Below are 17,729 nucleotides of genomic sequence, written 5' to 3'. Positions count from 1 at the left end.
AGGCTGCTCACTGCACCTCGGTACCAGGCTGCTGCCTTGGAGGGTTTGCTGTCCACGGACTACCAAAGGACTTGTGAGACAAGACAGCCATGGGCTTGCTCCTTGCTTTCATCTCCTTGCTGCAGCGGTACTTGGAGGACTTTTTGCGCGGAGAGGTTTTTGTGCCTGTTCCTGAGATGGTGTCTCTGTCCACACTCAGTTTTGTCCTGCTGTGGTCGTGCTCTGCTTTCCTCCCCAAGCAGGGGAGCAGCCCCAGGCTGGTGTCAGCACCTGTGCTCAGCCACAGCAGCGATGGGAAGCCATTTGGGCACAGTGTGGCCAGAAACAGATGGTCTCCAGCCTCTGTTGGCGGTGAGTGCCAGGTCCATGAGAGGCAGCATGTCCACATTGCCGGTGACCTTGGCAAGTGTGCGATGGTGGACACTTGCCATTTGCATTAGGGGGTAATGCAGCAGAGCTGTGGGATGATTTGGCATGTGCAAGGCAGAGAGCTGCTGCCTCTGCTCACGCCTCCTCCATAGACAGGTCCTTCCACTGCCAAAAAAGGCTGGTCGCATCCTTCTCAGGGACGTGCATGGCTGTTGAAACACCAGTCCTGCCCCGGCTCCCTCCCTTCCCATCCCTCTCACCACTCTCCCTTCTCTTCAAGAAAGAGGACGGCACTGTGAACCGGGACTTCAAGAAGACGCGGACAAAGGAACAAGTCACGGAGGCCTTCAGGGAGTTCACTAGAGGAAACCGCAACATTTTGGTGAGTGGGGGATGCTGGGGCGGGGGGGTGCTGCCTGGAGAGGGCTCCTCCTGCAGAGGCTAGCTCATCAGCTCCCTACCCTGAGGGGCTGCAGCCTGAGCAATCTCTCTTAAAAAAGCATAAAAAATGGCAAAAAGAGAGACACCATCTTGGTGCAGGGGTGAGGGGAGAGCAGCAGAGGGCTGGGAGGGGACACGTTTGCTGCAGCAGCACTGCTTGGGCTGGGTCCCAGCCTGCTGAGGATGCTCAAGGGTTGGCCCCAAAACCCACTGCAGAGGCACAGCCGTGCTCTGCCCCCTCGTCCCTGGGGCTGACGGCAGCCTCTGAGCCTGTTCTTTACCCCAGTACGCAATGGCGGGGGCTCCCACCCTGGCAGAGCCGGCTGCCCTGCGCTCGGTCTCGCAGCAAGGGTGGCCAAGGCATCCCCCTGCCTGCACCAGGCGCCCTTCGCGCGGGCAAGCCGCGGTCGGCATTTCCCAAGTGTCTCTGTGTTGCCAGGAGAATAAGAGATGTAGCTGTAAACAATTTACTCCGACTGTGTCAAATATGCCGTTTGACAAAGCGCTCCCATTTTAAGCTGCACTATATAAAGCCTACAAACGCAAGGCTCCAGCTGGAGTGCCCCTTGGCACTGCCTCCTTCAAACCGGCGTGTTCGCTTTGACAGGAGTTACCCAGGGATTATTCCTGGAGCTGAAAATGAAGTTGCCTGGCTGCATTTTATCCCCGAAGAGTTTGGAGCACATTCACACCATCACGCCCTGGTTCAGGACAGGGCTCCTTGGCCAAACCCTCGCAATACAGCGACCCCCACCTCTCCCCACGCAGTCAGAGTGTGAAAATTTGGGTGTATTTAGTGCCCGGACACCTGCTGTGCATGTTCCTGTGCTTAGTCCTTCTATCTAAACCTCTAAATCAAATTATCAAAGGGGCCTCCTGAGAACGTTTAGTGCCTCCCAGCAATTTGCAGGGATGCTTAAACAGGCGCGTGGGTCTTGACCTGCGTGCTGACTGGTGTGGAAGCCCTTCCACCTATGGTACCAACCTGGCAGAGGTGCTGATACGGAGTTAGAGAAGTGTCTCGTGGTGCTTGACTGACTGAGTGCTAAAATGGCAGATGGGGTGAAGAGTTACCTATTGGAAAGAGTGCAGGTGAGGGGGGGAAAAAGGCAGCCTGGCTGTGCGTGCACAGCAGCGGCTGCTGAATTTGCTGTTCCCTCCTCGGGAGCACCACGAATGCAGCAGGGAAAGTCTGCAGAAAGCACCGGTTCAGCAAAAGCAAATGCTGTCCCTAAGTTTTGGAAGCCACAGGAGCTCACAGGATGCTGTAGAGGTTAAAAGCATAAGTGGATCCCAAAAAAAGAGGGGACGCCCTCCCGGGGGGACAGGTCTGTGGGAGGGTGCTGAGCGCAGGGCGGCTGATGGACACCCCCAGCATCTCTCCATGCAAGCGTGGTATCATGGCGAGGATGCCGGGAGCGGTGACTTTGCTTTCTGCCCCGTGCAGCAGTTTTTACGTAAGCTTCCTGCAGTGCTTATGGCTTGTTTGTTTGTTTTTTTGTAATTCCAGAACAGTTACCTTAACCGGTTGAAGGGTATTCGTGCTACCCTGGAGACATCCCCGTTCTTCAAATGCCATGAGGTAATAATACTCACAGTTAGATAGATCCGCCTGGAAATGCGAACGGTTTAATGTCAGCTTGGCCAAATAGAGAAGAGAAGTCAAAGTCAGAGGCTGTAGATTTCTACAACTTTGAATTTATTCTTAGATCCGTATCTTCATACCCGTGTTTAATACTTATGTACAAATATGGCTGATGACTGATGATAGAATGTTTATGTATCTGAGATAGGTACAAATCTGTGGAAAACCAATGTTCACACAGATTAAAAGTGATCTAGGAGGAATTCAGGCTGCTTATGGGTTTATACGACTGGGAAAAATCCTTAGTGCAAAAGTATAGGGGTCTTCTGGAGAGAAATTCCTGTCTGAATGCACGTCAGGTATCGACGTCAGGTATCGACGTCAGGTATCGTTTAGCTGCCAGTTGCTCCATGCGATCGAACAAGGCTTCGACTTAGCTGTAGATTGCAGATCATCCCCAAACTACCTTTGCTGAGCTGGCTGGGGCACCATGGTCAGGACTCTTCCCTTGGAAGGACTTTCCTCCAGACATGTGTCCACGAAATCGACATTTTCTACAGTGAAAATTCAGTACCGGTAGGAAAACAAAGAGGAAGCGCTACATTTTTTTGGCCATTTCAGCAGGAATTGGAATGCTCCGTAGTTGAATTAAATCATTTTATTGATTTAGTCTTGGCAAAGAGTATTTGCTATTGCATCTACTTAAAAAGAAAAAAAAAATAAAACCCCACGCATGTCCTTGGCACGTGTTGTCTATGGGCAAAAGAGCCTCAGAGGAGCCCTCGACTCACAGGGAGCGGGAGCCACAGCTCAAAGACCCCACTGTCCTTCAGCCAGAGCCGTGTGAAGCCACCTCGGCCCCGGCCGCACGTGGAGGGTCCTGCCGGGAGCCAGAGGCAGGATGGGGCCGTGCCTCCTGACGGCAGCGCCTGTAAGGCATTGCAGGGGAAATTTCGAAACCGAGTGTTTCAGGACAGTTCAACGCGGGGAAACAAAATGCTCCCTGAAACCAAGTGCCAGGGTTTCGTTTGAAAACACAGAAACAAAACAGCCTTTCAAGGGGGTTTTGAAAGGAGTTTCCACTCCTTAAAAATGAAAAAGCAGCAGCTTTGACTTTCTGTCCCACTTTGAGATGAAGTGCAGCAAAAGGTCTGCCAAGCTCTGCAGGCCCCTCGCTGGGCAGGGCTCCTCCGAGGAGCTGCAGGAGAATTTGGTGACCCAGGACAGGCGAGGAAAGAACGTCAGCAAAAGGCTTTTCCTTAAAGTTAAAATGCTCTGTCCTGGCCAAGAGAGGGCTGTAAGAGCTTAGGAGAAGAGCTAAAGATAAGCACTTCTGGGAAATAATACATATCTCTGGACCTTGGATGTTTTCCCAATCCGCTGGAGGAGGAAGTCTCCTCAAAAATGTAAATTCATAATAGCTTTTGCAAACAGTACATGCTTCCCGTTCAAAACCCTTGTCTGAAGACAAACCTCAAACTAAACCCCAGTGATAGTACGGACGTGGGTCCCTGGTGACACTCAGTGCTGCTGTTTTGGAGGGCTGACACCAGCTGGATGCCCCTAGAGCTGCGCTCCTCCGTGTGTCCGTGTGTCTTGTGGGGCGTGGGCTGCTCCTGGCTCTCAGCGCACTGCGTCCTGTCTGCTAACAGTCATTGCGCTCTGGTCACCAAGGTCCCTATTTGTGATACAAGGGCAAGCGAGTTCGTAATTCACCTACTCATGAACATCGGACGTAATTTGGAAAGGAATTTCTATTTGGGACGGCTCCAAAGCACACCTGTAGTACCGCCTGCTAAAATCTTCCCGCCGGAGGAGCAGATTCAGCAGAAGAGCACAACGGTGAATGACCTGACACCGATACGTGTCCCCAGGCGTTGGGAAGCTGCAGCAGAGCTGCTGCTGGGCAGCAGCCTGGCTGGGACTGGAACTGGGATGGGTCGGGGGCACCCACCTGCTGAGCATCTCTCTGCTCCGTGGGTGGCGAGCGTTGAGCTCCTGGGGTCTCGTCCTGCTGTGAGAGGCCTTGAGACTTCTGCTGTTCAGGGACGATGTGTTTCACCTTCCCAAATGCACCTGCCAGCTTCCCTGGGGCTTTCCCCGGCCAATACTCGCTGCAGGATTTTCCCAAAGGCTGGTCAGGTTATGGAAGACCCCTTCAAAGCAGATGCGGCCGAGTGAGCTAATGGAAAGGGAAATTCATGTACGTGTACCTCAGTAACTCTGCATCCCCAGAGCACTGTGAAAGCCAGGAGAATATTCTAGGGGGAGTTGTTGCAATTGAATGGTGTTTCAGACAGGAGACAGCACATTGCAAGTAACTTGTACTTGGAGCGTACGCATCCCTGCGGTGATGTCTGCAGGGCTGGGGAGCGTGAATAGCACGAGCCTTCACAAAGAACCAGCCTAGAAAAAATATCCCTATCTGAAAGCTGGCACAATCCATCTCATTCCTTTCCCGGGGACCTTGACTTGGTTTCCGAAATGACATCTCTATCTTTCATGCCGATGCTTTTCTGATCCTCTCCTGCCAAGAGCTGGGATTTGTAGGAGTAAATCAGCTGGTCTGAATACCCGATTTGCATGTGCAAACACAGAGCTTGCTTCTGCTCATGCAAACTCTCAGCATCATCTCTTGCAAATAACAGCCTGAGATAAGGTGTCTGAAAGCCCCAAAGCTGGCTGAGAACCAGCAACAGGAGCACCGCTAACTGTTCTCTCCTCTCCGCAGGTGATCGGGAGCTCCCTCCTCTTCATTCACGACAAGAAGGAACAGGCCAAAGTCTGGATGATTGACTTTGGGAAAACCACCCCGCTGCCGGAGGGACAAGTTCTCCAGCACAACGTGCCCTGGGTGGAAGGGAACAGAGAGGACGGCTACCTCTGGGGGCTGGACAACCTCATTCAGATCCTGACAGAGTTGTCCCAGAGCGAAGACTTGCATTAAAGCTGCGCGTCCGACTCTGCCACTACCCCCAACCTGCCCCCCCCGACTGACTCTTCTGAACTGCACTACAAGACACTTTCCAGCCCTCGCCCTTCCCATTTGAAAGCTATACTCTCCCTATTTAAGGTGTTTTTTGTTGTGGGGGTTTTTTTTTTTGGTTGTCTTGGTCTTTTTTTTTTTTTTTTCCTCTCCATGTAAATAGAGAGCTAACCCACCAGAACAAAAGCTGAACTTGAAACCTTGGCTTTGCAGAGTCAGTGGGAGCATGCAGCCGTGCCGGCCGGGAGCAGCCCGGCGGGGATTGCTTAGGCAAGCGCGTGCTTTGCCTATCGTGCTTTTGCCTCTTGTGCAGCCTGATTTTAAGAGGGCCTTTAAGAGGGCTGGTGGAGGAAGGAGCCTCTCCCTGCACTGGGATCGGTAGCTTCATCCCAAAAACACTCGGTGGCCGTGCCCAGGACCCTCTGGTAGCCGGGGTGCGTGAGCAAGATGGCGAAGGATACTGGGATGGGAGCCCTTTAGTTGTCTTTCCAGCGTGTTTCACCCTAGGGACTGGGCTGTGCCGAGTCCTTAAGAGATGCTAGAAGGGCAGATTTGGGTTTTCCTTTGTGTTCAAGACATCCCGTGGAAGTCGTTCGGTTATTTTCAGGTGGCACTGGAGAGTGAGGGTTTCCCTCCTGCTGGGGGCACGTGGTCAGGCACAGGTATTTACCATGGCCAGGTGCTTCCCACCTGCCTCCCCCATGCTGGGTGCACTGGTGTGGTGGGTAACGCTTCGAGCTCCTCTCTAGAGACCCAGCTTCCCTGCTAGGAGCTGCTTCCAGCCCTCCTTAGCTGGGTTCTCCAGCCCTGCATGGGGAATAAAGACTTTGGGCAGGTCTAGGGGAGGGAAAAACAGCTTATAAGGGACTACTATGAGACCTAAAGCAGCCATCCAGGTTGATCAGTCTTTTTTGGCAACAGCCAAGCACCTGTGTAGGGGTGGTGCTGCCAGTGCCCGTGCCTGGCCCAGGGCAACCCTCCCACCTGGAGCATCTCTGTAATTTTTATCAGCGGGGGGCGAAGGGTTACAGCAGCAAAGCAGCTCTCGAGGTGGCCGGGTCATCTTTGGTGAAGCAGAATTGGGGTCAGGCATCCCTGTGCCTTCCCATTATTTTCCGCAAAGCTGGCTGACTCTGCCGCTGCTTTTCGGCGCTGGCTTCTCAGGCTGCGCGTACAGCCTCTGCGCTCCCGCTCCTGCGAAAACACCCAGTTCCCTATTTAGGGCGGAGGCTATTTTTTAACTTCCTGGAACATTTGAACTAAGCAGCTTGCTCGCCGCGGGGCTGGCTCACTAAAGGTCAGCGATCGAGAGGATGGCGGGGAGGGGAGGCTGCAGAGCAAGCCGGGGAGCCCCTCGCGTTGAGGACAGAAGGAGCATGCGATGCTGGAGGTGGTGCAGGATCTCGACAGCCGCAAATCTCTCACCTGCTCCGTCCCCAAACCCACCGTCTCACGTCACTCCCCAGGAGCGGTGGGTGCTCCAGAGCCCCTCTGCCATCGTTCAGTGAGTCCAGCATCCTCGGTGGGGAAGGTCTTCTCCTGGCAGCAATAAAGAGGAGGAGTTGGCCATTAAGCCACCTGTAGCCATACCCCAGCCTCTTCCCCGAGGACTGAAGTCTCCTAAGGTTTTTCTCAGTTCATATCTCACCAGACAGATGTCTTTAGCTCATCTGATGCCATTGTAAATGGTTGCACTGTTTTAGCTCTTTGCCAGGCTTTCTAGAATAGCCCATGTGGAAGTGCCTTATAATAGACTTGCCTCTGTTCCATTAGTGTCATGGAAAAGGTTGGGGTTTTTTAAGTTATATTTATTTTCATCCCATTTTAATTGCACAAAACACTAAAACTTAATGCATGGAATCCCCTTTTTTTTTTTTTTTTTAAACTGTGTTTTTAGTTTTTAAACCATCCCTTTTCCAGCTTTGGAGAAAGGCTGTGAACAGATACGCATAGGTATGTACCAGTTATCGCTGTACTTTAGCTTTGAGCTGCTCTTATATATGTATATTATTTTTTAAGCCTGTTTATAAACCAGATTCCTCGCTTTGTGGCTTCAGAAGAAGCAGATTGTTCCTCTCAGATGTCTTATGCCTTTCTGGAGGCTGGAACAGTTGCTGTGAGGGATTTTCCCTGCTCCCACCTCCCCTCTCGGTCATTGATAATACAGAGAAAAATCCGAACCGGTCTGAAACACCAACGCACAGTGCCTGTAAAAAAATCCTCTAACTTTGCAAATAAAGGCATATGGGAAGCATTTGCCTGGTGTACGGTCCATGTCTGCCCCTCGCAGCTTGCAGCAGCCTGAGAACAACCCAGGAGCCGGCTTTCACGTCCACGATGATTTTAGGGGGATCAGGCTCCAGCTTCGGTTGCCCCAGCGCGCGTCGGGAGCAGTGCTGCGTAAAAGCAAGAGTAGGGAAGGACCCTGCACCGGGGACAGATCCTGACTAACGGGAACTGGCTTTGCAGGGAGCAGAGCAGGGTGAGAGCGGGGCTGTGGGGGGCTCTGAGCTGGGTGGGGGACACCCCAAGGAGAGACCTGACTGTCTCCATCCCTCTTCTGCAGGGAAGCCCACCAAAGGCAAGTCCACACCAGGAATTTTTTCGGTCTTATGTTTTTCGCTTGCGCTACGTTGCGGCTCCCGCTGGGCCGTTTCCAAGTGCCACCCTGCAATTTCTGTCCTCAAGGATTTCAAAGCACCCAGGGGCGTCAGAGCTGCCTGGCGCAGCCACGCCGCTTCCCCTGCTCCTCTCCTCAGCTGCGACATGGGCAGCGCTGGAAGGAGCATTTGGGATCAAGGGCCACGAAAACAGACCTGGATTGGTTTTGTATTGAAGGAGAAATCAGGTGGTAGAGCCTGAAGGCAGCTCCCATCCCTCCTGGTTGTCCATACAAGCACAGGACAGCAGGAGCCTGTCCCAGGCCAGACGTGGACAAGGGGGGGGCTGACCCATAAGGAAAGTCAGTTTTAGCACCCTGTGCCCAGACCCCCAGGATCAGCCCGGGCTGGGGACCAGTCCCTGCAGCATCTCTGCTGCTCACCACGGCGCCTCTGAAACAGACTGCAAGAGAAACCCAGCGTGGACTTTGCTTAGAGACCAGAAGCTTCTTGCTACAGGAAAGAACTGGTAGTACGACAGATGCGAGGCTGCTGTACGTGCACCTAGCCGTCTCGTGTGGGCTGTGAGAAAGGCGTACATGTTTCTTCTCCGGCTGGCTTCCACACTCCTGCAGCATCGTTACCGACGGCTGATGTTTTACTCACAGCTCCAGTTGCTGGGGGCCACTGAGAATCTCATCGGTACGCGACTCCTCTTCCTACCCGTGGAGGAAAACAAAAGCCTCCAAAACTCCGATAACATGATGTTGTGGCAGAGAAGGGAAGGGAACAAGTCAGGGAAAGAAACCCCTCGTGACTGCGTGCTGGCGTCTGCTGACCCTGAGGTTTATGCACGGGGTTGGAAAGGGGCAAGCCCCGGTGCCGAGCTGGGACTGCCGGCACAGCGCGGCACACGCCACAGCAAGAACCTTGCTTGCCTCCCCGCCTGGCTTCGCTGCACCCCCAAAGCAAAGCTGCGGGCTCCCTGCTGCTTCAGGGATTAGTAAACTAAACGATTAATAAACTCAACGTAGAGAGGAGAGGCCAGCACTTACAGTAGTGCAAAACAGAAAACTTTAGATGTTGCTGAGGCCTCCAGTGTCACAGCACGGAGCCTCCAAGCACCTCCAGCAGTGCCACGTGGGTATAAGGCAGCCTGCTTGGGCTGTAGGTGGGGAGAGGGCAGCTAGTTTTCTTCTTAATTATCTAATTAGATGCTACTTGCCAGAATGAAACGCCTATAAATAAGAGGGTGCTGGGGGTGAGCTGGAAGTTGCAACCACTAAAAATGTAGGGCTTTGCTGTGGTGGTTGGTAGGTACCTGAGGCTCTTGTGGTGTGATTTTGGGGATCTCTGGGAAGCCCCTCAAGAGGTGTTTTGCCCCTGCCATGGATGGTGCAGGGCAGCACTGCTGCCTGCCCCCTGCAGCCAGAGCCCCTGCCCCGAGAAAGGGCTGGAGGGAGTTGCACTGCCTGAGCAACGTGACCTCAAAAGGAGGGTCCCAATTGCTTAAGTTGCTGCCACTTAAATGCTGCTGGCCATAAACGAAGGTGTGGGGAGAATCTGGGTTGTGTTGGGGGGTTTTTTGTTTGGTTGGTTTTTGTTTTGATGGTTTTTTAAATGCTGAGGCATGGAGCAATGACATGCTGCGACTTTGGGGTTGGTGCTGCCAGCAACGGGCTTTTCCCCGTAGCGAGCCCTCGCTGCTGTCCTGTGGGTGACGTGAGTTGGCAGCAGCCCCTTTGGGTTTCGTGCAGGGCTCCGGTGGGCAGATCTGCTGTGGGCGCTGGATGCAGCTCGGGGGGGAAGAGGGAGCAAGGGGGAGCTGCCAGGGGCAGCAAAACTGTGGCGAGGGTGGCTCTGCAGGGGAGCGCCAAGGAAGCCAAATACCATCTGGGGGGGCTGAGCAGCCTGGGGGTGCCCTTCACCCGAGCCGCTCTCGCTCGGGGATGTGCTGACAGCTCCACGTCCCGCTGCTGTGGAAATAAGGCGTGTGCTGATGCCCTGCTGGGGGGGGGTGTCTGTGCACCCTCCAGGTTTCGGAAGGGAGGGCTCGTTTTGAGTTTTAACCCCCAACGGGGCTGTGCTCAGGCTGCTCCTTTCCGCCGTACCTTAAAAACGCCCTCCCCACGCTCCCGTTGCCGCGCTCCCGCGTGGGGTGGAACCGGGCTCCCGGCGCTTCCCCCGGAGGCCGGGAGGTGGCGATGCTCCCTCGGCGGCAGAGCCGCAGCCGGGGCCGGGGCAAGCACGGGAGGGAAAGGCTGAGCCGGGCTCAGCGGGGTGACCCCGGCGGGAGAGGGGTGCGTTTCCCCGCGGGGAGGGTGCCTGCGCCGGCGGGGCGAGCGGCCCGGGGCTCCTTTGGGATGCCGTCCCCGTCCCTGCCTGGTCCCCGGGCGGCGCTGGTTTGGGGCTTGTCCCACACACCCGGCAGTTTTGGGACTTGGGAGCTGGGGGGGATCATTAAAATGAATAAAACTCCTTCCCACCAAGCGGCTCCATCCCGGATCCCCGCTGGAGCAGGGGGATGAAGAGCTTCATGCTGCCCGCATCCCGTTTCTGGGTAGAAACTCCTGTTTCTGGGAGTGAGAGGCCGGGGAAACACGTCTCCCGTCCGGGGCTGGAAGCCCCTGCCAGCCCCAGCACCCTGTCCCCAGGAGGGCCAGCCCCTGCCGCCCTGAGGGCCAGCGGGCTGAGTCCCCTCTGGGTCTGCGCTTTGTTCTCTTCCCTGGCCTTAAAAAGCAAACAAAAAAAAAAAACAACAAACCCCAAATTGTTCTTTGTTATTGTGAAGTGTAAAAAATAAAATTAAAAAAAAAACCTGCAAATGAGGAAGGCGGGCAGGGCCCTGCTGTAGTATCTGTTGGTTTGGTTTGTGCTTTTCCTGCATGGTTTTAAGTCCGTGGAAGTGGTCACGCTCTGTTCCTGCCAGCAGCGTGAGATGCCCACCCTGGGTCCCCAGGGATGAGCCTCCTCATGCCCAGGACCCTGCTTCACCCACCCCCACGGTGGGACGGGGGGCACGGCGCTGCCATCTCCTGCACGTCAGGCCCGTGACCCACCATGAGTGAAGCTCTGCAGCGAGGCACTGGAATGTGGCAAAGGCGGCTTGATGTGGGGATTTACTGCTCTGAGAGGTGCCCCAGGGGCTGGTGTTGCTTTTATACTGGCAGGTTTTCTCTTTCCACCTCTCTCCCCACCCTTAGGGGGACCAGTCTCACATGGCTCTTGCTCGGCTCCAGGGAAAGACCGTGCTTCCACCGCGGAGCAGTCAGAGGGCACAGGAGAGCTGCCGCTGGCGCCGCTTTGAACAGAAAGCCCGTGGAGGAGGTTCCTGAGTAAATCCCACCCAGGACAGCACTGGAGGAAACTGTAGGAGATGCATGGCTTGGGCCATGCCAGGTCATCCCGCTGCCCGCTTGGAGCTGGTGATTTCTGTTTGCTGGGACTTTGCATCTCCTGCCGTTTGGTGTCAGTCCCGCAAGATCTGGAATCAGCTTCCCTCCCTATCGCCAAGGTGTTCAAACACACTTTCCCTAATGTAAAAACCTTACACTTGAAACCACTTGGAAAAAGGAGCACAAAAGGAAATAGAGGCACAAAATTATTTACTTGAACAGCTGACCAGAGCCAGAAAACAAAAAGCAAATACTTTAATTTCTAGCAACTGATCTCCCTGGCAGAAGGTGCTCTTGCTCCAAGATGTTTTATGTGCCGCTTTCCATGACAGGAATCCAGGGACTTCACACACAGAGCTACTTCTCCTCCAGAAGTTTGGCTCTGATTTTGCTACTGGGTAAATATCGTCATCGTGCTTTGGCTGGATGACCCTCATGGGAAAAGCAATCCAGCATGCACAGGTTACAGGTTTGGTCTTTCCCTGTGTCCTCCATCACTGCTAGGTGTGGGGCTGGTGCACCCCAAATCCCTGCCAGTGCCCGCCTCTCTGCAGGCAGCTCATTCTCTCGGCTGTGCTTTCGTACGTGTGGCTCAGCCGCCTTGGCATCCCCGGCAGCAGGGTTTCCCCAGTGCCAGGGACGCTTCTATGCTGGTTTGGCTTCGTTTTAGCCCTACGAGAATCAAACCCATGGGAATGCTTGCCCCTTAAAAAGCATCTTTTGTGTCACGTGCGGACACAGCTGGCACTAAACACAGGGCTGTGGCACCCCCGATGGGTCCCAGTGCCGCAGGCTGCTCCCAAGTCCCTTTCTTTTTGCAGGGATGATGCACACGACTCCCCACAGCACCGCGTGCCCCACCGCTGGCGTGCTGCTGCTGCCCGCGGCCAGCTGGGCACATTAAAAGCTGCATCTAAAATGGCAGGATGAGGGCGTGAGCTGAAACGCATCATGCCCCTGAGGGCAGTAGGGGAAAGCGAGGCCAGTTCTCTGACAGCAGCATGCACGTGAAGCCGTGAAACACCTTACCTTACTTGTCCTCCCAGCAACTGACCTCCGCTGCCCTAAAACCGGCTGGTGGCTGAGCCCCTGCTGCACCACCAAAGCAGATATTTTGAGCAGGGTGCTCCAAGAAGAAGCGTGGGGGCAGCCATGCTGCCGGTGCAATGGTACCCGCAGCGCTGGCTTGGCTGGGAAGCCGCTACGGTGGCACCAGTGGGGAAAACAGCCTCGGTCGCTGCCGCAGCCTGTCCCTGCCCTGCAGGTGGTGGCACCACATAGCCCTTTCCGGGGCTGGAGGACATGTCATCCCCACCATGCATCATCTCGTGAGGTGTAAAACACCCAAGCAGGCACTGCAAACATGCCCTGATGTGACTGCCACGTCTTGCACGTGCCCAACTGCATCTCCTGTGGGACATGGCTTTGCAGGGAGGCTCCCAGTCCCCGTAGCTTACAGGGAGATCGCTAAGGGCTTGAAAAGGGTGTCTCCTGAGCGCTTGCGTGCCAGCGTGGTCCAGCCCATGGCGCTGCTGCAGGGCAGGTTGGTGCCGCTCCATCCTCTGCACCCGAGAGCAAAGCGTGCCTGGGGCTGCACTGACCATGGGTAGGACGGGCAGGGACAGCCGCTGCTTTGCTCGTCATCTGCAAACAAACCCTGCCCGGCAGGGATTGCCTCCACAGCCCCACGGCTGCAGGAACAGCCTCATCCTTGGGGGGGGGAGGCCAGCAGGCGAATGGGGGGGCTGGCAGAGGTTTCAGCAGGGCAGGTTATGGCGTGCTGAGCAGGGCGCCTGCCAGGCTGCTCACACATCATCTCTGCAGGGATGGTGGTTGCTGGCCCCTGCCGCCGTCCCCGCCAGCTCCTGCCCTCCGTGCTGCCCAGCCTGGCTGCTCTGCGGTGGGCAGGCTTCTGAATAAACAGAATTTAAGCCTGGAATTTGGCATTCATCTGGCTGGCCTGAGACCAAGACCCATCCCTTAAAAACCTTGAACCCTCTTTCACGTCGCTAGCAGCGAGGTACCCGTTTGCACTTACTACTTGCAAACCCATATCCGCTGTGGATAATCTGCCCTGGTGGGTTTGGGAGCAGGGAAAGTGGAGCTGGGGGGCTGGGCTGTGCAAGGCAGGGGGCACATGGCAGCCAGGGCCAGCAGAAACAGCCTTTTTCTAAAATTAGACCTCTGGGAAATTTGTTTCCTAGAATGTACCTTTCCCATTTGGGGAAGAAACAGAAGAGGCTTTGGAGTCAGCCTTAGCCTTTAATTTCATTTTCTCCTGAGCTGGAGCAGCTTGGTGGGGTTGGAGGCAGCTGAAGATGCATCAGCACCCGGCAGCTCCGTGCCTGCACCCCAGGACGGCTCCAGGCTCCAGGCGGGCGGCACGGCCCCGTACAACATCTCCCCAGGTGTGGGCAGGAGCTGCATCGTACCTGGCACAACCATGGGCAAGCCACTGTCGTGCTGAGCCCCACCGGGCCCAAATTTTGGGCAGCTCAGGTCCTGGTAGAAGGGCTACCTCTGACATTAAACATCTTCTACGGCATTCAGAGTGACACAGGCACCTTGGAGGGACAGCCAGCGGAGCCAGGCTGGCTGCATCCCTCCTGGGAAATAAACACCCAGTAGTTTAAAATATTAATGTCTGGAATAACATCTGGTGGTGAAAAAGAGCCAGACCGCGTTGGTTCTTACGTGTGTTTGCATGCAATGAAGGGGAACTCGAAGCTGCTGCGGGCAGCAGCAGGCAGCAAAACTCCCCCCAACCGCAACTGCTTGGTGTCAGCCAGCGATTGCCACCGCCCGGGCTACCGGAGCTCCCCACGCCGAGCGCTGGTGAAGAAATCCCTGCTGGCACCAGCGCTGCCCACAGGCTCCTGCTGCGGGGGCGGGGGGGGGGTAGCGTTTTGGCTTTCTCCAGAGGGCTCAGCCTGGGGGTGGTTTTGTCCCCCCCTACTTTGCCAACCTCATCAGGCAGGTCTGAGCGGGAAATGGCAGCAGACTGAGTAAGTGCGTCGACCCAAGTCTCAGTGCAAAGTTACTTAGGGATGCGGTGCCATTTCTTAGTGCATGGATGCTCTGGCTGCCACATCTTCACGTCCTCTGGGACACACGTCACGTGCCCTAGACACGAGCGTGCACCCCTGCTAGGCGTGCAGTTCACATCCTCTTCCACAGGGCTGCGACTTTCCTTTGCTAACAAGCTCCGAAGCAGGCCGTGATTGTGATGTTAGCTTCTAGGATCGGTCGCTACTTTCTCATAGCTCTGTTTAGATCTGAATGTATATTTGGACTGCACGATTTTAAGATTTCGAGACAGTACGTCTATACCTTGCAATAACCCTCCTTTGCATCAATTTTTTTTTAAATGGTTGCTCAGGCTAGTTTGAACAGAATATAATCAAAATTATGTTTTTCTAAGTATGTATCTCTAACTGACATGATATCCTTGTGGTGTGTTTCCACGTCTCCGCACTGCCACCAGTGAGAGCTGCCTACAGGCAGACCCCGGCTCCCGTCAGGTGGCTGCAAGCCAGGACTGACCGCAGCCCTCTTGCTGGAGATGCTTTGGCCCCGCAGGCGTAACAGCAGCCGATAGCCTGAAATCTCCCAGGTGGGCTCATGCAAAGCACACCTGGTTACACTGATTGCTTCGGATCGTGCGTAAAGTCTCAGCCGCTCCCCATCAGCACAGGAGTGCCATTAGATGCGGCTCTGTGTGGCTTCCAGCAAGGGCTGCTGCAGGGCTGGATGTGTCCCGGCACTGTGTGGTGGCCTCGAGGAGGTGAGCTCAGTTTGGGGAGGGGGCCTGTGTTTCTGGGAGGGCAGAGGTGGGAAAAGCCTGAGTTGGGGGGCTGCAAGTGGAAAGGGAGGGTAATTTTTCCTGTTGCACGGTGGTTTCTGGAGAGGGAGTTTTCCTGGCACTCCGTTGCTGTGCTGCGCTGGTTGGGTGCGCAGAGGAGCTACAGCAGGGGCTGCAGTTGTGCTCTGAGGGCACCTGGGCAGGCTCTGCTCTTGGGGGTGAGCTGGTTCGCGCCTGAAATCAGGGCGAGATTGCGTGCGGTGGCCGTGTGCCTCCTCTGGGGCTGCGTGGTGTGGAGGGGGCGGGTGGCCGGGCAGGGGTTCTGCCCAGGGGTGCAGTGTGGGGCTTGGGGCAGGGCAGCTGGGGGTTTTGGCTGTGTGCTGGGGCTGAGGGGCAGGGGCGGCTCCGGTTTGGTTTCTGCTCGCCCATGGGATGCTGGAGAAGGGCAGAGCGGGGCTGTGTTGAGTGTTTCCTGTGCTCGAGGTTTGCTGGCTGCTGTCTCCTGGCAAGGGCCAGCATGTTGTGGGGCAAGTGCCCCAGGAACCCGCGGGTCACCCTGTTCCCTGGGTGTCTGGGTGACGGTGCTGTCTGGCTTCAAGGCTGCTGTCAGAACGGGAGTTTTGGTGTCTGCTCCAGCAGAGCTGGTGCTGCTGCCTGTTTGAGGAGCCAGCAGAAGCTGCAGGCTGTGCTCATCGCTGCTCGCCTCTCTGCCTCTTTTTACCCCCTGGGTTCCTGCCCACTGTTGCCAGCGCATCCCCTGGGATGTGGGTGTCAACAGCCTGAAGCGCTCAAAAACTGCTGGAGATGCTTGGAAGGACCAGTTCTCCTGAGGATGCTTGGGTGCAGATAAGGCACGGAGGGGATTTCTCCATGGTTTATCTGTCTTCACTAAGCTCCACTTTTTGGCTTTCCATTTGTGTGATTTTTTTTTTTTTATTTTACTTTATTTTTTCCCCCTCCCCTTCTGAAATTATTGCGTTAGCAGGCCTTTAAAGAAATCTCTTCAAGATAATTATCCCAGATCTCTCTAGTGGATTTGCCATGTGACGATGTGTCTGCAAGGGTGTATTAATAGTATCATAATATTATATCTCAGTTTTCATTCCCAAAGCACTTCACATGCTGAGGGGCGAAGCCTAAATAGAAAGATGTAGCAAGTGAAATGGAGCTTTCTGCCTTGCCTACCGGATCCCTCAAAGTCATGGGGTGTGAGAGGAGCCTTTTTGCCGGTCCAGCACCAAACCTTAGTTTGGCCCTCGAGTCCCACCGAAGCCCCCCCAGGCTTGGACCCGCCACCCGGTTCGCCCTGCCTTGCAGCTGGGCAGGGCTGTCCTGCGCTGCTCCGTTACAGAGGCTGGTCCTCGGCGGGCTCCCTGCCTCCGACGCTCTTGCTGCAGCTGAATGCCTCGCATCCTGCCCGCAGCCTTCCCTGGCCTTCTCGGTAAAAACAAGTGGCACGGGGGTGGCTGTCCCTGTGTCAGCTGCGGGCTGTCCCTCGCTGAGGCCGGGTCAGGCGGTCAGCAATGGTCTGTGCCGGGCACCGCTTGCGCGGGCGGATGAAGCGGGATCCGTGCTGTCACCTTGTGATGGTTACGGCCCCCAGCCTCACTGGGAGGGTGCCCTCTCCCGCTTCTCCAGGGCCACGCTTGGCTTTGGTCTCTGGTCACTCCTCCTGCATGAGCCCGTGCAAACAGGAGGCGCGTTGTGCTGCGCTGGCAATTTGAAGATGGCGATAAGCATGCTTTAATCTATCAAGCTCTGTCTCCACCTGTCTGCCCTCACATTTGGGGCTTTCAAGGGTGCATGTCGCATTTCCTCCCAGGCATCTTTCACCTCTTCCATCGGCCCCCTCCTCCCCACGCTGCTGTGCTCCCTCTCCATCCCTGCCCCGCTTGTTGGAAAGGCTGGGAACCCAGAAAGGGAGGCCAGCCCTGCATCGGCTGTGGGTGGGCAGCAGATGCCACCAAGCTCTGTGCCGTGGCGCCACCTTCCCCCTTCCCAGCAGGGAGGGAGGAGAGCCAAAGCAGGGAGGAAACCACCTCAGGCAACAGCAGCTGATGGTCGGTCGTGGGCCGCAGGGCATGTGAGGGACTGTGCAGTCCCACTATAGAACAGAGAAATGTACTCAAGGCTTACTCCCTGCAACCCATCCTCTATGAATGATGCCTAGGCAAGAAATGGGGTGATGGTTGCAGCCCTGGCTCTCCTGGGGGCTGGGATGGGCATGGGGGTCTCTTGCCCAGAGGACACTTGGCGTTAGATGAGCTGCTTGCATAAACCTGTGTTTGCAAGGAGCCTCCTACAGAGGTGAGGCATCCAAGCAGGGCCAGGTGAGGTTTGGCAGCCTGGAAACTCTCTGTGTGCTGATGTTTGGGATCAGAGCTACTACTATTCGTAGGAATGCGCAATCGCTTAGAGACTTATGACACCTGCTTGTCCAAAAGATGACTCAGGGAAGCCCTGACAGGTCCAGCTGGGATTTCCCATGTCTTTCCCTCTGTGTTCCCACCTCCAGTGGTTTTGGGGAGGGAGCAGAGCAGCAGTGCTCTGG

At 55.5% G+C, this 17,729-nt stretch overlaps 1 protein-coding gene across 1 annotated transcript in view; it reads left to right on the top strand.

The window, feature by feature from the left end:
* The window catches only part of ITPKB (inositol-trisphosphate 3-kinase B), a 70,347-nt gene extending 62,710 nt beyond the window's left edge, over positions 1 to 7,637 (top strand). Inside the window, exons 6-8 of the mRNA XM_054821262.1 lie at positions 650 to 751; positions 2,321 to 2,392; positions 5,127 to 7,637. Of these exons, the coding sequence (XP_054677237.1) occupies positions 650 to 751; positions 2,321 to 2,392; positions 5,127 to 5,342 (390 nt within the window). The 3' untranslated portion in view covers positions 5,343 to 7,637. The remainder of the gene's footprint in view (positions 1 to 649; positions 752 to 2,320; positions 2,393 to 5,126) is intronic.
* Positions 7,638 to 17,729: the final 10,092 nt, after the last annotated feature.

Source organism: Grus americana, chromosome 3 (genome assembly GCF_028858705.1).
Source record: "Grus americana isolate bGruAme1 chromosome 3, bGruAme1.mat, whole genome shotgun sequence".
Lineage (NCBI taxonomy): Eukaryota > Metazoa > Chordata > Aves > Gruiformes > Gruidae > Grus > Grus americana.
This window is presented reverse-complemented; position numbering and strand designations above follow the sequence as displayed.